Source organism: Sminthopsis crassicaudata, chromosome 3, assembly GCF_048593235.1.
Source record: "Sminthopsis crassicaudata isolate SCR6 chromosome 3, ASM4859323v1, whole genome shotgun sequence".
In the NCBI taxonomy this organism is placed as follows: Eukaryota; Metazoa; Chordata; class Mammalia; order Dasyuromorphia; family Dasyuridae; genus Sminthopsis; species Sminthopsis crassicaudata.
The window spans coordinates 449233541-449255750 of record NC_133619.1 but is presented as its reverse complement, the minus strand read 5'-3'; the positions used below and the strand labels follow the sequence as shown (position 1 = coordinate 449255750).

Sequence of the window (22210 nt, the reverse complement as noted above, 5' to 3'; positions counted from 1 at the left end):
GTCAAACAAGGAAAAGTAGTTTCACTGATCTATGAGGGAGAGATTAGAGATGAGGCAAACTAGAAGCAAGGAACTCTCTTAGGAAGCTATTAGACATCAGTAGAGAGAAGAGGAAGGATTCAAAAGAGTTGTAGAGGTAGAACAATACTATGGAGGTAAACAAGGTAAGAATAGAGAATAACTGAGATCATGAAACTGGATGGCTGAGAGGATGGTGAAGGCTTCAAAAAAAAAAGTTTAGACAAAGGGCAACAAGGTTGAGCTTGAAGGTAAAGATAATGTTTTATGCACTATGTAGGAAGTACTATCTAGCAAGTAGCTAAGAATGTAGAATTTACATTTAGGAGAAAGGTTAAGGCATCTAATAGAGTTCATATTTGCAGGAACAGATGAAATAACTGAATAAAAATTAGTTAAGAAATTTCAATTCAAGTCCAAAGCCCTGGAGATCCCCAATACTAAGGAAGCATAAGAAAGATAATGACCTAGCAAAGGGGAGAAAGAAGGAACATTCAAAGAAGGGGAACTATGACACAACAGTGTCATGAAGACTAAATGATAAAAGTTAGTTGAGGAAAAAAGAGACATTACCAGTGTCAAAAGTTACAGAATTCAGAGTAGAAAGTATGAAAAAGGACATTGGTTTTTAACAATCAAGAGACTATTCAAAACAATAAAATACTTTTCATAATATAAAGATGAGTCTATGATTCAGTGCTATAGAAACCAATAGAACTAAAAATCCAATGAAAGACTGAGTATATTTGCATGAAATCCTTTAAAACTGTATACAGTGATACTGTCTGAATTGTAAGGTGAAGTAGATTTTTCATGTATAAAAATAAATGGGACAAATTTTCAGTCTCTTCCTTCCAGGAGCTTGCAATCTAATGGGAGAGACAATATGCAAACAAATATATGTGAAGCAAACTATATATAGCATAAATAGGCAATAATTAACAAGGGAAAGGCACTAGAATTAAAACTGATTGAGGAGAAAAATATTCAGACAACCAAATCCTAGTTCAAGTGAGGCTTTTAAAAACATCTGTTCCCTTTTTTTGCTAAATGATATTTTAACATAAAATGTTAAGTATTAAAAAAAAAACCCTAATAGATTAGTGGAAGGTCTTTGAGGAATTCTGTAGCTGTAAAAGTTCATCACTCTCAGCCAGTAGACAGACACAATCTCTACTCAAGCCCATCATGACATCACATCACAGCCTCTACAGCTTCCTAAGATTGGGCAAATTGTCTTTCATAATCAAGTTTTCTCCATTTCATAACCAAGTTTTCTCTATACCAAGATATCAGATTATAATATTACTGTAGGAAGACATGAAATCATTATCATAAAAAAAAACAAAGTAAATTCATGTACTCTATAGTACAGAGAAACCTGTCTTTTTGCTTTTCTTCAGACATTCAGTTACTTTTCCACCATCCAAATTACTGATGAACTTCCTGAAGGCATGTTCTGACATTTTTGTCTTTATATACCAAGTACTTAGCACAACAGGCACTCAACAAATACTCACCTGACTGATGTAGCAAGTTTTGTAAAAGTATCTCTTTTAAATTTATTTACTTCTATTAAAGGTACCATCATTCTTTCAGTATCCCAGGTATGTAATCACTGAATTATCTTTAACTCCATGATAAACATATACAATCAGCTTGCATCTCTGGTCTCCAACTCTTTTCTACTCACTGAACTACTACTACCCTTATTAAAGCCCTCATCCACTTTGGCCTAGATTATTGTGACCTCCCATTTGGTTTTTCTAACTTGTCTCTCTCTACTTAACTCTATTCAATCCTTAGTTGCCAAAGTGATTTTCCTTATGTGAATATCTGAACATCCCAGTCCTCTTCCAATTCCAGTGCTATCTCACTTCTAGGAAAAAAACATGAACTTATCTGTTTAGCTTCTAGAGCCCTTCACCACCTTGTACACAAATTTTCAGTCTTACTACACAATATAGAGATCCTGAGATTTCCTGAGATCCAGACAAACTAATCTTCTTACTACCCAGTTCCATCTCTCTGTTCATACACTGGCACTGCACTTACCTGAAAGTACTTCTTCCTTATTTGCCTCATAGAATTCTTCAATTCCTTCAAGAAATAACTTTCTACATCAAACTTTTTCTGATTTTCCCAGTCAACTTCAAGAATCTTCCCAAATTGCCAAATTTAACCACTTTAATTATATATATATATATATATATATATATATATATATATATATATATATATATATATATATATATATATATATAATATAATATAATATATATAAAATCAATATATTTTACTGTAAATGATTATACAATTAGATTGTCCTATCTATGTATCTTATCTAATTATTCAATTATCACCTTGCCCTTATAATGTAAGCTATTCGACAGTAGTAAATATGGATTCTTTACATTTAAATCCTGACTGCCTAGAACAGTACATAGCACATAGATGCTTAATAAATATCTATTGACCGATTATTCTAATTTGACCTACAAAATTACTAAGGGCATGCTAACAGCCAGATCTTCTACATATTTTATACCAAAAATAAGGAAGGTACTTTAGAAAAATCAACTTTTTCAAGTATACTGAAGAATCATTTGTGAAAAATTTTAATGTCCTACTCAAATGTACTCACTAGGAAAACTAAGCTCAATGAATTAAATTATAAAGACCTAGAGCTGGATTAAAAAAGACATTTGGTTCAAATAATTATTAGGGGTTAAATTTTTCTTCACTCACCAGAAATGTACCCTGAGATGCTTTAAGTAATGTTTTTATTGTAAAGAATTATTCTTGATCTAATCAAGCTGATGGTGCCAGCTAACATTTGTATAGCACTTTTATGATTTGCAAAGCAAGTTTGAAATGTAATTTTTTTAGTTGCAATGATTTTAAAAAATATTCAATTTCATTACATGCCCTTTGTTTAAAATGGGCATTTCCTATTTGACCATTTGGTCAATACAAGTTTCCATGGACTTTGAAAATATCAAGGTTGTTGATTTGTTTAATATAAATATTGTGGGCCAAATTTCTGACCTACAGAAAAACAAATAAAACAAGAAAAAAAAGGAGTGAAATTAAATTGATAGAGCCACAGAAAAGAATCATAGACCTTCAGACTTGGAAAGAATTCCAAATGCTATATAATCCAACTCATCTTTGAGAGTTCCCTTTACAATATAACATATCTACTTTATGTTTGAAGACCTCTAGTGAGATGGAACCCACTCTTTCCTAAGACAATCATTTTTTGAAAAATTACTTTCTTAAATACATTACTTTTTTGGGTAATTCTACTTTGTAGGGAGCTTTTCTTGACATCAGTCTTAAATCTGCCCTTTTTTGTTACTTCTATGTACTGCTTCTGGGACTAGAGACAAAAAGTCTAATTTTTCTAATACATGATATTCAGACAAATATGGACAGCTCTCATCTGTTTCTGAATGTTCCCTTCTCTAATCAAAACATATGGAGTTTTTTTTTACTAGTTGGAAGGTTGAACTAAGTGGCCTCTAAGATGTTTTAAAATTCTAAAATTATAATCAATGTCATTCTATCTATAAAGCATTTTATACTTTCAAAGAATATATTTTTAAAGGAATAAATTCATGGAAAAAAATGTGCTTACTAGGAACTTCACTGAAATATTTTAAAAAGATTTTAGTAGTATATTCTTAAGAAATCATTTTGAAAATATTTGATAGAAAAAATTTGCATAACTAAGCAAAAATGAATTTTAATATGTTACAAAATTAAGAGAAAATCAATAGGCAGTCCAAGTCTAGAGTGATGGGGAAAGTCAGCAATGAGGTTATAGGGATGTAGTCAGATAAGACAAATTCCTGAATACAATATCTGATGTAAATGAAAGTCATATATTATCAAACAGGAAACAGTATAAAAGAGAACAGAAGGATTAAGCACAGAAAAGAAGTTAGATATTCAGATCCATGAATTTCATTCATCTTTGATGGCCATCTCCATCCAAGAAGCTGAAAGCAAGCTTGAATGAAAGAAAAAGCTAGCAAGTCTAAAATCTGCATAACATGGCAATTTAAAGCAAAGAAGAACAGGCTTTTTATAAGAATTTTAAAAGAAAAAAAAAAAGTTGACAAGTGAAAGCAATTGACAACTGTTATCTTAAGCAAAGCAGCCAAGGGGAACAAGCTCCCGCCACCTACATTTTATGGTTAACTCAGGTGTTTCAACACAATCAGAATAAGGAGCTTCATCTGCCAGCATCGGGACAGTAGTACACGATTCAAGATCAGGTAGCTCAAAGCAAAGTGAAGCATCTGTCAAGGAAGTAGTTTATGAGTGAGAGCTCTTAGATTAAAAGGTAATAAAAATTAAGAAGCCATTTAAAACAACAAGATTGATTTTAATCACATGTAGATAAAATAAGGAGAGATTGGGGCAAAAGCAAAGGTGAACAAGGACAATGAGAGAGGCAATTATTAAAACAAGAATACTACAAATGCTCTATCCTGATGCTTTTTCTTTTCATTTAACTTTCATGGTTGAAATGAACACATATCACAGTATTCAACATTTAATTTTGTAGAACAAGAATCTGGCACATAATTTGCAAAGTGCTTTGGGATTCTTTCCCATAAAAGATTCAGAAAAAAAATACAGCAGGCTGATCTCAATTTTCCCCATAAAAGAATAACATGCTGACTAGTCTTAAAAGTTTCTATTTTGTTTGTTGTTGTTGTTGTTGTCCATTTGAGGTTTTCTTGGCAAAGATACTGGTTTGTCATTTCTTTTTCCAGCTCATTTTATAGATGATGAACTGAAACAAATCAGATTAAGTGACTAGGTCAGAGTAACATATCTAGTAAGTGTTTAAGGCCAAATTTGAATTCACAAATATACATGTTCTCTGACTCTAGGCCTACCATTCTATGCCACCTAGTTGCCCTGAAGTATATGTTACAATACTTAATTACCTCCTATTAAGTCCACAGAACATTGCTAATTTGGCAAAGATAGAAACAAAGCACACATGCCTTGGAGTCTAAAACATATAACCGCTTTTTAACATAGCAGTAACAACAAGGATAAGAATTTTGGAATCAGAAGAGACTTGAACTTATAGATTTATGTATTTACAACTGGAAGGAGTTTTAGAGGTAGTTGAATCAAATCACCTGGATTTTCAGATGGGGCCCAAATTAGATAAGTGACTTGTCCAGTATCACACAGTAACTGCAAGTGGCAGAACTAGAATTAGAATCTTATTCTTCTGACACTGAATTCACAGTCCTTTCCACAACCAAAATGCTTCAGAAACTGTATAATCTAATTGTGTTAAATTCAAATAGAAATGGAAGCCACTAAGCCATCCATAAGGATCCTGTGGCCTATATATTGTTTTAGAAAACCATATATTAATATTTATATTGTATTTTTATTTATTTGTTAAATATCTCCCAATTATATTTTAATCTGGTTCCTATACTCAGGATTGTGGTGAATGACAGTGGGGCTATGTGTTTGACATCTCTGATCTAGTTGAATTCCCTCACTTTTGAAAGAAGAAATGTGAAGTCCTTAACAGTGAAATCATTGTTTGAAGAGAATTTAATCCTCAGACATTTAGTCCATTATTTGAATTATTTACAGATTCATTAATTAAAACAAATTTTTTCACAGGAAGTGAATGTGAGTCCTACAAAAATCTATAATACCATTCAAGAAAAATAAATATAATATTTGAAAGTATAGTAGTATTTCCTTCTATATTTATGATTATGTAACAGAGCCTTATAATAGCTGTTTTACTATCATTCTTTTTTAAAAAGATTAGTCTTCCCCAATTACATGAAAAAATAGATTTTAATAGGCTTTTTTTTTTTTTAAATGGGAATTCCAAATTCTCTCTTCTTTCCCTGACCCCTCACTGAAAAGACAAGTAATTTGATATAGTTTATACATATGAAATCATGCATAAAATATTTCCATATTAATCTATATTGTTATTCTCAAACAAATCCTTTCATTGATGCAATGTTCAAATAATAGAGGCAACATTGTGGGCTGGATAGAGAGCCATCACTGAAACCGGAAGAGGTGGTTTCAAATCCCAAAACAATATCATCATCACCATCACCATGAACAACAACAACAATAGCCAACATATATAGTACCTACTTTATAGCACGAACTATGCTAAGCACTTTGCAATTATAATCTCATTTGGATCTTAGGTGATATTCACCTTTATCTTACAGATGAGGAAACTGTGACACACAAAGTTAAGTAACTTGCCCAGGATCACACTGCTAGTAAGTGTCTGAGTACTTATTTGAACTCAAATCTTCCTGATTCCAGATGGCATTATTTACCTTACCACCTGGCTTTCACACAGGCCAGCTGTGATTCTGGACAAGTCATTTCATCTTTCAATGTTCTAGGTAATTCAAACATTAAATTTCTGAGAAGGCATCTGTCCGCATCAGTAGCAGAAGGTTCCTTTCCAGGAAAGTTCCTACACTAGGGAAATTACATCTTCATATTATCTCTAAGATATAAAGGTACTACCAGAACTATCCCATTTTATTTTTGATCTTCTCAATGTGTTATATTCATTTCCCACAAAATAGTAACTCTAAAAATCAAGAAAATTTATTGTAATTCTTGATGTCAACAGATGTTTAATTGTTGTCCATAAAAAACATTTATGGATCAGATCTTATAGATTTTCTACTCTAACAATAATAATAATAATAATAGATTGGAGCTTTGAAAGTGCTTTACATGTAGTTTTAATCATTAGAGAAGCTAATCATTTTTCAGTATGGACTTAAAGTAATGACATCAAGGAATCCCAAATCACATAATTTGCCTTCAGATTTCAAGCCAGTTCTTTCTTTTGGAGGTTAGCTTTCAATCTATTATGTGACACACCTTCTCATAACAATACCCAATATTTTAATGTATGACTTTCACTTTTTATGTAGCCCATCACACATAATTTTTAGTTTCATTAACTCCCAAGTTCATAAGATATAAACTACCTGAATCAGGTGACTCTTCAGAAGGATTTGTTTCTGGAATACTCTCTGTTGGAATTGCATCTACTGATTTCAGTGCTAAAACAAAGAGAAAATAATTATCATCACAAAAATGCCATAAGCACAATAAATTTTCTAATTAATTCCCTGGAGTATTATTATCTAAAAGTGTGACTGAGTGTGTGTGTATGTATAGTTATGTTATTAGACAGCTCTATGACCTTCTAATTAAGTTTGAATTTCCATTTCTTTTTAGGTTATGACATTAGAATATCAGTCCTTTGTGAAATAAATAACAAATTTATAATCTAGCTCCCATATACTGTTTATAATAAAAAAATTCTCTGCATATTTTCTTCCATCAGGTTTTATTACTTTGGCTTATCTTATTTGAGAAAAAAAATATTTGTAACTAAAGAAAAAAATTTAAGAGATAAGCATGAAAAGTATATAATATAAAAATCAAGCTTAAATATTATTTTATTATGTTTTCTATAGGCTAGCTCAAAAACAAAATCTGCAAACATTGCTAATGAAAAAAGTCACATCATTACCTGTCACATTACTGGTCTCATAACTTTGATCTGGAGGTACTTTAGAAGGAGGAGAGGGTGCTTTGCGCTTTGTCCTTCTCAAAGATGAATTAGTTGAGGATGTGTTGCTGAGCTGGAAAGATCCTGTCCTCACTATCCCTGCTCCAGAATGGTCCTAAGAAAATTAAAACAACACACTAGCTTGTATATCCATGACAGTTTGAGGCAACTACTTGAAACCGTAGATCAAGCACCAGACCTCAAATCAAGAAGACCTGAATTCAAATCTAATCTTAGAACTTACTAGCTATGTGACCCATGAGCAAATCAATTAACCTCTTTTAAGTTCAATTTCCTATAGAAAATAATAGAACCTAGCTCTTAGAGTTGTTGTTAAGATCAATTGAAATAGCTTATGTAGAGTTCTCTGCAAATCTTAAAGTGTTCTATAAATACTAGTTATGATGATAATTGGCTGTTCATTTTCAGTTTAAGTGTCACATTACTTTACATAAACCAAATCTAACATGGATTTGTTAACCAAAAGTAAAGAGAGAAAGGCTAGAGTAAGTGTCCCTACCCATTATTGTGTCATGGACCCCTCTTGAAATGAAGGCTGTGGACCCCTTATGATTTCTTTAAATGCATAAAATTCAGAAGATTGCAAAGGAAACCAATTATATCGAATGCCACCAAAAGTGTTAAAAAATAGCAACAACAGGCAAATAAGTTTACAAACCTCAGGCTGGGGGAAAAGAGGGACCCTAGTCCAGGGATCCCAGGTTAAGTACTCCTAGTCTAGGCTAACAATTAAATCAGCATGATATAATGAAAAGAACATCAAAATTGAAGAGAGAGGATCTGGTCCAAATCTCACTTCTTCCACAAGCTACATGAGCAAAATTAACAGTAAAACGTATGAATATAAAAGTAATTTCTTGAGAAAAAATAGGGGAAGAAAAATATTGTCAATCAATAAACATTGTGCAAAAGCTACTATGCACTAAGCACTGTTAAGCAATGGAGATACAAAAAAGACAAAAGACCATGCCTGCCCTCAAAGCTCACACTCTAACACGGGAGATCATAAGCATATAGCGTTGTTGTGGTCAGACCTAGAATTTCAGAAATCATTTTGGTGGTTGAACAGAGGATGGACTAGAGTGGAGAGGGTCGTGAGGCAGGCTGCACGGGAGGGGTGGCACTGTGTCAGAGGAGAGAAGGGGGCATATGTGAGAGATGTTGCAAAGGGGAAATCCACAGACCTTGGCAACAGATTGAATAAGGAGGGAGAAGGTTGAGAGGAACTGAGGAGTCAAGGAAGACACCACGATTGTGAGCCTGAAGAACAGGCAGGATGGTGTTGCCCTCTACAGTACCAGAGAAGGCAGGAAATCAAAGTGTTTAGGGGGAATACAGTAAGTTCTGTTTCTGACATGGTGCATTTGAGCTGTCTCAAAGGCAGTGAGAGATATGAGATTGGAGGTCAGCAAGATAGGTACATTTGACAATTATTAGTATAGATACGGTTATTAGATGCATGGAAAGTGATGAGATCACCAAGGGAAGTTGTATAGAGGGAGGAAAGAAGAGGGCCCAGGACAGAGCCCTATGGGACGTCTATAATTAGATGGTATGGTCTGGAAGACACAAAAAAGAAGATAGAGAGGGAGTATTCAGATATATAGGAGAAAAACTAGGAGAAAAGAAAGTGGTGTTCCAAGACTGAGAGAGAAGAGGAAGATCAGCAATATCAAAAGCTAAGAAATATCAAACTAAGAAACAACACTGATGAATCGAAAAATACTCAAAATGGCAACACCACCGATGCAACTAATTGCAAAAACACTATTTAATAAAAACACAATTGTATTTCTGAAGACCCATTTTGAAAAAATATGATTTCTAGGTTTATTTTTTTTAAATTTCTTTATATTCAATCATAACCTATTTATTAAATGTATTCATGCATATATGGTACCTGAAAACTTTTTAAAGCTGATGACATTTGTCTTTATACTATTTTTTCACTCTTCTATTCCAGATGAAACTGCTTTTTGAAAAAGGACATCTAATACAGATTCTAACCCCATATTCTTCACTTCTATTTTCCTGACTTGCTGCCATGAGGCATGAGCAATGTTCCACCATCTATTTTCTAGGGCCTTCAATTGGTCAGTCACTCAGAGCTTGGCTTCCTTGTCATGGTGTTTTCATTTACACCATTGAAGACATATATATTATTCTACAATAATATACAATACATATAAATTATATATAATACATTTAATATAATATATAATTATTAATATAATATATACTATGTTATCATGCATGATTAATATATCAATAATATATTATATATATTATACTCATATATATAATATTATAATATATAATAGACCAGTCTCTCTTTTTTTTTTTACTATCTTTGAGTGCATACCTCCTAGTAGGACTGCAGGATCAAGGCACTGTCATTTCCTGACTAGTCTCAACTTATTTCAGTGGATCCACACACACATGAAAAATTACACTAAAAACTTATGAAGCACTTTGTTATTCAGGATAACACATCAACTTCCCTGTAGTTACACAGTTAGATAGTGCCCTACTACACAGAGCTTTAAGCCCAGTCAGAAAGATCTGAGTTCAAATTCAACCTCAATTATTAGTTTTGTTGTCCTGGTCTGCCTCAACTTCCTCATCATATAGATGGAAATAATAATAGTACCCAATTCCCAGAATTGTTCTAAATATCAAATGGGATATTTTAAAAGTGCTTAGCAAACCTTAAAAAGCTATGTAAATGCTATTAATAAATGCTATTAGTCTAGGATTACACAATGAAGGAAGGAATCATCCTTCTTTGGCTGATCAGTAGCAAAAATGTGCTTTTCTGCTGGTCACTGGTATCAATTTCTCCATTACTATCACTTGTCTTTTCTATTACCTGATAATACTTAGCTGTGACATTCATTTCTTCAGGAGTAATACCTGCTTGAGAGTTAGACCTGGAGGTCATCTTCAAAGGACTTTTGTTTGTGCCTCAATTAAGCAGACTACTTCACATAGAGTAATATGAAGGAGAAGAAATGGCATAAATAGACCCACAAATCTCTTCTGATGATCTCTCCACAATTCAAAAACTCAATGACAGCAGAATTTTGACCTTGTCAAATAACCATAGCCACATGTATCAACCTACACCTCTGTAACAATTCTATGTTAGAAAAAGTTGACATATTTGTTCAAGATATTTATTTTTCTATATATGTAGGATTTAGTGTCTCACAGAGAGACAGGTTTTAGTTCTACATTAAGATAGAATTTATTCTGCACATTTGTTAAAATAGGCTTGAATGGATACTCAGCCTGTGGGATGGGAACTAGGAGGGGAGTGGTAAAATCAGCATGCATGGTAGATTACAGTAAAGGTTTTATAACCTTATTTTTTCAGGGTAATTTTATTGCTACTGAGAAAATATGGCATGAAAGGAAAAGAATGTTCATCACTAGAGCAGTGATGTGGTCAAAAAAGACATTCATAAAAGGCACAATCACATTTGAGCTTACCTCAGGGGGAGGGAGGGACATGGTTGTCAGAAAGGAGTCTGAGTTAGCCTGCTGTGACATGTCATAACTAGGTTTCAGGTGATAAGTAATGACTACAGTTTAACTATACTTCCTCCAACCATGAAATCCAATAGTCAACTGGGAGACAGTCTTAAGGAGGACAAATTAAAGGAAGGGGGAGGAGGGATATAAGTGGGGTATTTGGATCATTAGCCTTTAGATATAGATTATGGACAAAAGGAGCTATTTTCATCTAGATACAATGCACTACCTCTTTGGGGAAAGTACTTAATTAAAATTAGAAATTAGAATCAGTTCTTATGCTATGTATCATCATAATGTCTCAACCCCTAATCATATCTGGACATTAAAGAAACAAGAATGTCAGATCTGCATAAATTTAATGAGATTTTTTTTCCCTCTTGACTCAGCGAAGTCTATTTAGATTTAAACTAAACAGAACAAACTATCAGTGTGATATAATAGGAACAGCACTGGTTTTAGAATCAAAATACTTGATTTCAAATCTGTCACTTATTGTATAACCCTGAATAAACAACAAATTTCCAAGTCTCAGTTCTCTCATTTATACTGCAATGATGCAAAAGAAAAAAAACTTGAATTTTGCTCATAAAAAATAAACTCAAGCTAATGATTACAGATAATTAAATTAGTTAAACAATAAACATGTATTAAGTACCTACAATGTAGCAGACACTGTGCTAATCTTTGGGGATAAAAACAGAGCATAAAACAGTTTTACCTCTCATAGAGCTCAGTCTAATGGGAGACACAACATGCAAATAACTATATATAAATGAGCTACATATAGGATAATTTGGAAATAAACAACACAGAGAAGGTACTCAACAAAGACTGGAAAAGACAAGTCTTTTGCACATGGTAGGCATTAATTTAGTTCAATATTTCTTTCCATCACATTATTCTGTGTCCCCCTTTTCGTCTATTTAAATTTCTTGCAGAAATACAAACGGCCATGTTTAAATTGGAAATTATACTTAGTCTAAAATGCTAAGAAGAAAATAGGAGTATTTAAAAGGTGCCTTTTTGTGAATACAAGGGATAATGTTGTAAAAAAAATTACCCATGCATATGTACTGTCAAAAAATTATAATTATAAAATTAATAAAAAAATAGAATGAAAAACAATAACAACCTATTTGGAGACAGTGGGCTCCCCATTTTGGAGTTTTTAAAGAGAGTTTGGGCAACTAAAAGTGGATTCCTATGTAAGTTCAGTTTGAACTTGATTATCACTGAGGTCTCTTTCAACCTAAAGATTCTATGATACATGTGCAAGAGGTGTTTTTAACTTATAGGCTAGGAAACTTAAAAAAAAATAAAATATATAAAATAAAAAAAATAAAAGGTGCCCTGTTTCCCCCCCCCCAAATACCTACTTTCCCCTTCACTTCACCTTCACTATTCTTTTTGGATAAAAAAAAATTTTTTTACAAGCAAAATGTAAAGAAAAAGTTTTAGGAAAAACGTATTCCCCCCTCCCCTCAGTAATTCTTTGGAAACTACTTAATCATCTGCTAAAATTAACTTTAGAAGACCAGTAGCCTTTCCAGTGTTTATTCTATAGGAGCTATAATGTCTAAGTTCAAAGAGGACTTTTCCAGGTTCCTCAGTTTGCCAATCCTATTTTTAAAAGCAATTACTAAAATTGAAATAAAGCAAGAAATGAAATATGTATTTTAATTCTCTTCCTGTGTGAAAACACTGGGACCTGTCCCATAAAGAAAGAATAGAACAATTTCAAAATGTTTTGGCTGAATAGGAAAAAATATATCCAAATCAAATATGAATATGTATCTTTATATGTGAACTGTCATGATGGGCTAAGCATGATTGAAATATGCTATCATATATAAGAGAGGCAAATGGTATGATGTGTAGAGAGCTAACTTCATCATCAGAAAGACCTGGATTCAAGTCTAATTTCTGCTGGCTCTCTGACCCTAGGCATATCTCATTCCTTCCCATTCCTTAATTATAGGAAGGGAGACAACATACAACAACTACTTCTGAGATCTGTTGAGACTCAAATGAGAACAGACATAGTGTCATTTCTTAACTTTCATAAATATTATTATTATAATTATTAGTACTGTAAGTATCTTAGATGATACAATGCTGACTAAAAAGGAATGTGTCTAATGCTGACAGACAAGTGAAAATATGGATAGCCATTTTTGTGGGTGGGAGGAAAAAGAATGGCATTTTATAGAACTTTAACTTTTACTTAAAAGCCTACTCTCTGAGACAGACATCACATATTGAAACACCATCCATATATATATTAACCCATAAAAAACTAGTAGAAAATACTTATATGGAACATAATGGCCCAACATAAAAGTAGCTGTTGTATTTTTTTTTTATAATTTATTAATTTTATAATTATAAATTTTTTTTTGACAGTACAGATGCATGGGTAATTTTTTTTACAGCATTATCCCTTGTATTCACTTTTCCAAATTTTCCCCTCCCTCCCTGTATTGCCTCCTCTAGATGACAGGCAATCCCATATATATTAAATGTATATCCTAGATACAATATATGTGTGTAAATCCAAATTTCTTGTTGCACGGTAAGAATTGGATTTCGAAGGTATAAGTAACCCGGGTAGAAAAACAATAGTGCAAACATTTTACACTCTTTTCCCAGTGTTCCTTCTCTGGGTGAGGCTATTGTATTTTCAAATCATTTGTGGATCACCATTAGATATTAACTATCATTTCCCAATCTATTTTTCTCTGCTACCAAAAAACTTGAACAAACAAAATTACTATGTTAAGTTTTTATTTACAAAAAAATAATTACACAGTATTCAACATTTCTTATCTCCTTTGTTTTAAGTATGTTTTCTTCTTATTTAAAAGGAAAAATTAAACTGAGAAAAAAACAAAAAATTTTACCTTTGTTAAACAGCGCTCTCTTGTGGCTTACATTCAAACAAAAAAGAAATTTGAGGATAAATAGCTAACAATTTACTTAGCTTTTTTTTAGTAAACAGATTAGTAAATAAACTGGATGTTTTGTCACATTTTAACTGTTTTAGTACTCTAGCTGTTTACTTCCCTTGTGAATTTAATTTAATTAATTTATTTAAAAGTTTATATATATATATATATATACTTCATTATTTTATATATATATGCTTCATTATATATAAAATATATTTGCTTCATTTTTATATATATATATATTTATATACTTTATCATATATAAAAGGGCTTCAATTGAAGCCCTTTGAGTTTCTGGTAATTTTTCCCCTCAAAAACAAATTTTACAGATAAAACTGCTAAGAATCATTCCCATACTAATGAGAATAAAAAGGATTTTCAATAGCTCTGTGAAACTTCTATATGAAGGGAGTTTTGACTCCTGGTTGGCCAAAATAACTAAGATAATGCCACTGAATGTACCTGGAGAAGGGGAAGACACCTCAATAGTGTTAATCAAAAGAAACATTTTGATTGGAGGATTATAGATCTCCCTGGAACTATACATGGAAAAGTTAGCAAGAGTCCCTCCATCTCGTCCTTCAAACATAAAGTCTACTAGAACCAACGTCTTTCTCAATGTGAGATCATCCTTTCCTTCTTGGTTCAATTGAGAACTTACTTTGCATCTACTTAGAAGATCATTTATAATTGTCTATATTTTCACCTAATTTGTATAACTGCCCTCTATTTCTGTTTATTGTTTACTTTGATAAAGAGATAGTACACTAATTAGTAATAACTGTCACTTTTGTAACTAGCATTTAGTGAGGAACGGGACTAAGTTTGTAAGAATAAATTATGACTCACTTAGATGCAGCAAGATGGTGCAATGAATGGGGCCCTGGAGTTGAAGTGAAGAAGACCTAAGTTCAAATTCAGCCTCAAACAATTTCTAGCTCTGAATTCTAGGTATGTTGCTTAAAGTCTGCCTGCTTTACTTTCCCCAACTGTAAAATAGGATTAATAATAGCATCTCCCTCATAAGACTGTTGTGAAGATCAGATGAGATATTAACTGTAAAGCCAACAAACAGCATAGTGTCTGTTCTTTTTCCAAGTTCTCCCTTAATAAATGCTTATTCTTCATCTTCTCCCTTCCCAATGAAGGCAGGGAAAAGTAGCCATTTTTTTCCTAAACACCTTATCATATCATTAGATTATAGATATTTGATATGTGATAGAGTTATTGAATTCTAATCCACTATACTTCCTGGAGAAAGAAGAGTGAAAAAGGCATTGTACAGAATCTACCAATCCTAGATCCTTTCTCTCACATCCCTAATAGGCTGTACTCTTACTCTAAATAAAGGTAGAAATTGCATTCTTATTTTGATCAGATATCTATGCATTGCCACATGTAGACCACCTGTATTTATATTAGACATATTAAATGTGTAATTTAAACATATAAAATGTGTATATAAATATGTAAGCTAAACACTAATGGAAGATTAGGAAGCATCTTCTAAGAGGCACAGTTCCTCCCCCTCTCCTACCATTATATATCCTGATTTTGTGATGATATCCATTCAATTTTGTGATAATATATTCAACAAATATTCTTCATCTCAAGGAACTAATCACTTAGTAGAGGAGACAAGACATAATATTCATTCATTCAACAAACATTTATTAAGCTACAACTTTGTACAAATTAACATGTTATATGATGAGAATGATACAAAGTTATCCCCCACCCAGTCCTTGGCAGAAGAGAATGGATAGAAATTCTAGTTGCTCACTTGCTTAGTTGGTTTTTTCTAACCAGCACATTGTGGGGGGAGGGGAAGGGGTGAATAAAAGATAAAAAAAGGAAGAGTTTCAAAGCCAAATTCATGGGGAAAATTGATTTGAAGAGATTAGAGGAAGAAGAGAGAAGGAAAAATTAGAAAAACAAGAATCAGCAAACTATGGAGTTCCCTTTAGATAAGACAGAAGAGAAAATGTAGTAAGAGGAGTGAGATTTTTAACAGAAGAAATAAAAGTACTATTGAGGGGAGGAGAGGGGAAGAAAGTTGAGGGAAAAGGGACAAGGTTTCAGAGAATGATTTTCATTTAGAAGTATTTTAAAAGAAAGTAATCATACTTTCAAGAAAACAATATCTTCTTCAACAGCAAGAGACACAAAGAAAATTCCATTTAAAATAAGTATCAATAGTATAAAATATTTGGGAATCTATCTACCAAAGGAGAGTCAGGAACTATATGAGCAAAACTACAAAACACTTTCCACACAAATAATGTCAGATCTAAACAAATGGGAAAATATTAAATGCTCTTGGATAGATCAAGCAAATATAATAAAGATGATAATACTACCTAAACTAATCTATTTATTTAGTGCTATATCAATCAAATTCCTGAGAAACTATATTACAAACCTAGAAAAAATAACAATAAAGTTAATCTGGAAGAACAAAAGGCCAAGAATTTCAAGAGAACTAATGACAAAAAAATCAAATGAAGGTGGCCTAGCTGTTCCAGATCTAAAACTATATTATAAAGCAGTGGTCATCAAAACCATTTGGTATTGGCTAAGAAACAGACTAGTTCAGGGTTTCTCAAACTACGGCCCACAGGCCAGATGCGGCCCACTGAGGGTGTTTATGCAGCCTGGCAAATGGGCTGAGGGGCGCAGACAGAGCATGAAGTTTTGTTTTTACTACAGTTCAGCCCTCCAACAGTCTGAGGGACAGTAAACTGGCTCCCAATTTAAAAAGTTTGAGGACCACTGCCAGTTGATCAGTGGAATAGTTTAGGTTCACAAAATTGTCAATAACTATAGTTATCAAGTGTTTGACACACCTAAAGACCTCAGCTTTTGAGATAAGAATTCACTATTTGACAAAAATTGCTGGGAAAACTGGAAACTAGTATAGCAAAAACTAGGCATTGACCCATACTTAACACCATACACCAAGGCAAGGTCAAAATGGGTTCATGATATAGGCATAAAGAACGAGATCATAAATAAATTAGAGGAACATAGGATAGTTTACCTCTCAGACCTGTGGAGGAGGAAGGAATTTGTGACTAAAGAAGAACTAGAGACCATTATTGAATGCAAGAGAGAAAATGTTGATTTATATTTATATTTTTAAAGTTTTTATACAAACAAAACTAATGCAGACGAGATTAGAAGAGAAGCAATAAACTGGGAAAACACTTTTAGAGTCAAAGGTTATGATAGAGGCCTCATTTCCAAAATATATAGAGAATTAACTCAAATTTATAAAAAATCAAGCCATTCTCCAATTGATAAATGGTCAACTGATATGAACAGACAATTTTCAGATGAAGAAATTGAAACTATCTGTAGTCATATGAAAAGGTGCTCCAAATCATTCTTGATCAGAGAAATGCAAAGTAAGACAACTCTGAGGTACTACTACATATTTCTCAGATTGGCTAAGATGACAGGAATGATAATGACATATGTTGGAGGGGATGTGGGAAAATTGTGACACTGATACATTGTTGGTGGAGTTGTGAAAGAATCCAGCCATTCTGGAGAGCAATTTGGAATTATGCTCAAAAAGTTATCAAACTGTGCATACCTAGCAGTGTTACTACTGGGCTTATATCCCAAAGAGATCTCAAAGAAGGGAAAGGGATCCACATATGGAAAAATGTTTGTAGCACCCTTTTTTGTAGTGGCTAGAAACTGGAAACTGAGTGGATGCCCATCCTTTGAAGAATGGCTGAACAAATTGTGGTACATGAATGTTATGGAATATTATGGTTCTGTAAGAAATGATCAGCAGGATGAATACAGAGGGGCTTGAAGAGACTTACATGAACTGATGCTGAGTGAAATGAGCAGAACCAGGAGATCATACATGGCAACAACAAGACTATACAATGATCAATTTCTGATGGACGTGGCTCTCTTCAACATTGAGGTGATTCAAACCAGTTCCCACTGTTCAATAATGAAGAGAATCAGCTACAGCCAGAGAAAGAACTATGGGAAATGAGTGTGGACCACAATGTAGCATTTCCACTGTTTCTGTTATTGTTGCTTGCATTTTTGTTTTCCCTCTCAGTTTTTTTTTTTTTTTTACTTTCTTTCTGGATCCTAGTTTTCTTGTGCAGCAAGATAACTGTATAAATGTGTATACATATATTGTATTTAATATATACTTTAACAAAATCAACATGTATTGGACTACCTGCCATCTGGGGGAGGGGGTGAGGGAAAGGAAGGGAATACTTGGAACAGAAGGTTTTACAGGGGTCAATGTTGAAAAATTAGCCATGCATATGTTTTGTAAATAAAAAGCTAAAATAAAAAAATAATTATTTAATTAAAAAAAAAAAGAAAACAATACCCTCTATTGCAATATTCAGTTGTGATACTGGCAAACATTAATAACTTCATAAGTTCTACTGAATCCACTGGAGAAGAAAATGGCAAGCTATTCAAGTATCTCTGCCAAGTAAACCCCAAAGTGGGGTCATAAAGAATCAGACAGTGTTGAAAAATGACTGAACAAAACAATAACTATTTGGTTCCATTACTTTCCTTTCTCATTTAATTACAAATTTAAGTATTTATTTTCCTCATGTCCATATTGTGTTTTAGTGTAATTTCTGTATAACACTAGAGGATTACTGCCCAGGAGGCAACAAATAAAATCATTTTAGGACAAGAGTTAATCTGATTAGGAATGCAAAAAAATTGATTATATCAGTCAGACTTCCCAACATAGACTTATAGGTATCCCAAATACATTAGCTTCTGACCAAGCATGGGCCCAAGTGTTAGGGCAAAATTATTATCTAGGCCCTACTGCCTTACCAATATTTTCTGGCAACTAATATGAAAGAATCACTTATTTTCTTCAAAATGAAAATTTCTGAACCATCAATAACATTTTTCTGCTTTTAGAAAAAAAACTATGTAAAGTTTAAAATATATATAGATATACATATACACATATATAAACACAAAATTTTGCATGACTAAATTCCTGACACTCCTTTTTTCCTAGTAGAAAAATATTTTTTTTTAAGTCAATTAGTAACTGAAGAAAAAATAGTTTTAAAACAATAACAACAATAAACTCACCTTATTTGTTTCATCCACACTAATGGATTTCATTATGCAGGAAGCAGGTCTTGTATGACTATGTACAAGATCCTGTGGAACACTCTGAGAAGTTGGCATTGGAGGCAAGGGAGCTCTCCTCTTTTTTGGCACATCAGATGGCAGTGTGTTTGAAATATAGGGTTTAGAAATGGTATTTGATCTAGTAAAAGTTGGCCGAGGTTTACTTATCAGTGGAGTTGCTGGAGCACTTGAAGTCTTAAGAATAATAAAAAAGGTAGGAGAAAAAGTACCGTAAGTATTAAGGAAGTTTCAGAAAATAAAATACTGATATTTGTTTTTAAGTTTATAAGTAACATTACAAGATGCATCCTTAACTTTAAAAATGCTTACTTGTTCCCTTTTTTTCTTGCTGCGTTGAAAAAGGCTGAAAAACTTTTTATTTTCTTTTTCCTTCATACTGTCCAGGTTTTGAGATATTTGGCAGGAGTCTAAAATAAAGACATGTTACATTTTTTCTTTGTTTCGCTAAAACCTTTTCCTTAAGTTTCTATCGCTATCCATTCTAACAAATGTTCATATTCAATAACTTCAAATCTTAAGAAAATAAATTCCAAAGAGTTGTTTTAACAGGGCATTGAAAAGTATTTCTTATGTTACTTTTTCCTCCTTTTCATTTATACTTTGGTTTATAGCTAAACTACTATAAATAACATTTTACTCTGCAAAATACAGGAATCCAACTTACTACTAAACACTTGATCAAAAAACTTCATGGTTATTGCTATTTGTTTCAAGCATCAGCCTAAAATAAATGCTAACAAAATTTTCCAGAACTACACATAGGCATATTTAGATTTTTTTGCTACTTTTTAAAAATAGAAACAATGTTTTAATGGAATTAAACTTTTTTTCTCCTTTTCATTTATACTTTTGGTTTATAGCTAAACTACTATAAATAACATTTTACTCTGCAAAATACAGGTATCCAACTTAGTACTAAACACTTGATCAAAAAACTTCATGGTTATTGCTATTTGTTTCAAGCATCAGCCTAAAATAAATGCTAACAAAATTTTCCAGAACTACACATAGGCATATTTAGATTTTTTGCTACTTTTAAAAAATAGAAACAATGTTTTAATGGAATTAAAAAGTAAAAATGCAGTTTAACACCTTCTAAATAACACGATCATATCAAAAAATTTTGTTTGCTTAGATCTATTAGTATTATCCAAAATGCCACTGGCTGATATTTATTTATAAGCATCATATAGCACACATTTTTTGGGGAAACCCATAATTACTTTAGTAGTCACACCATCAAAGCCAATTAATTTTAGGAGGTTGAATTTAAAAAATAACACAAGTGATATCTGATCTTCAAACTATTTTAATATATTTATTTTCTAATTTAGTATATGTTACAATAATTACCTTAAACCTCAGGTACAAAGTTTAAGTAAAAGATTTATGACAGGTCATGAAAGGATTGGCTGCTGGTTTTCCTTATGGTATTTTGGTAGTGATATTTATCAGGCATTTTGGATACCATCAGCATTAAAGAAAATTTAAAATTGATACTTTGGTTTGTATAATTATCAAAATGACTGAATTGCTTCAACACTCAATACTTTTTCCTATGAACTGTCTTTATCTGAAGAGATGCACATCTTCTCTATTTTCAGTTTAACAATTTTATTTTAATAAAGTCACCAGCATCCTATTCCCTAATTACAAAACATTAAAGATGTTTCTTAATTATCCTAAATTTTAGCAGGAAATGATTTCACATTTCCCAAGTAAGGTTTAATTATAATCTGAAATGTTGAACATGTGTACTCTGCCACATAAAAAAAATTTTTTTTAAAGAATCTTTCTTGGAAAAGTTATAACAGCTTCAAATTATTTAGAGATTATTTATCCTAAACTAGTACAAAATATCCTTTCCTTTTTCTCAGATGGGTAACTTCTATTGAGAAATTCTAATAGGATAGTGGCCATATGAAAATTAAAACAACCTTATCAGAGGTTAGGGTATGGAGTTTTTTTTTGTTTGTTTGTTTGTTTTTCCTATTTTGTTGTTTTTTAGGGAGGAAGTATTAGGATTGGGATGGAGTGAGGCAAACAGGATTAAGTGACTTGCCCAAGATTACACAGCTAGTATATGTCAAATGTCTGAAGACATATTCTGAGGTCCTCCTGGTTCTAGAGCCAGTGCTGAATGTGGATCAAACCATAGTATTTTCACCCTTTTTTTTTTGTTGTTGTTGTTATATGTTTGTTTTCCTTTCTGGTGTTTTTTCCTCCTTTTGATGCTATTTTTTTTTCAGCATGATGAATATGGAAATATGTTTAGGAGAATTGGACACATTTAACCTTTATCATATTGCTAGACTGCTTGCTATCTTAGAGGGGAAGGAGAAGGGTGGAAGAGAGGGAAAACAATCTGAAACACAAGGTTTTGCAAAGGTGAATGTTGAAAACTATCTTTGTATGTATTTGGAACAATAAAGTACTTTTTAAAAATCTAAGACATTTCATTATCTTATTTTAAAATTAATAATAGGAAATAAAGTTTATTTACTACATACAACAAATAATAAAAAGTATATTTAATTATCATACCCAATTTAAAAAGTGACAAATGTGAAAAGCTTGAGAAGGAAAAATAAAAATAGAAGAAAGGCAGAAGAAAAAGAAAAACACAAAAATGAAAAGTGGGCTGTAAGAGAAAAAGTAAAAAAAAAAAAAAAAAAAAAAAAAAAAAAAGAGAAAAATTGAGAAAAAAGGGAAAAACTTTTAAAAAGAAATAAAGGGGGATTTGGCAGTTTCCCCATTCCTTAACTGCACTCACATCAATTTCACCCTCTCAGCTTCTAGAATCCCATGAAAAACCAGAAAAGGAAAATTATGGTATCTATGGTACAAACCTTCTTATTTCCCAGTATCTGTATTTGCTACATTTCTC

The 22210-nt window shown here is 32.3% G+C and overlaps 1 protein-coding gene across 5 annotated transcripts in view; it reads right to left on the bottom strand.

Annotated features, from left to right (window-relative positions):
• Positions 1-22210, bottom strand: part of COBLL1 (cordon-bleu WH2 repeat protein like 1) — a 173786-nt gene that overhangs the window by 25509 nt on the left and 126067 nt on the right. For all 5 annotated transcript variants that reach the window (XM_074303255.1, XM_074303252.1, XM_074303251.1 and 2 more), the window contains 4 exons: positions 19633-19730; positions 19261-19497; positions 7604-7757; positions 7053-7127 (listed from right to left, as the gene is read on the bottom strand). In XM_074303255.1, coding sequence (XP_074159356.1) covers positions 7053-7127; positions 7604-7757; positions 19261-19497; positions 19633-19730 — 564 coding nt within the window. The remainder of the gene's footprint in view (positions 1-7052; positions 7128-7603; positions 7758-19260; positions 19498-19632; positions 19731-22210) is intronic.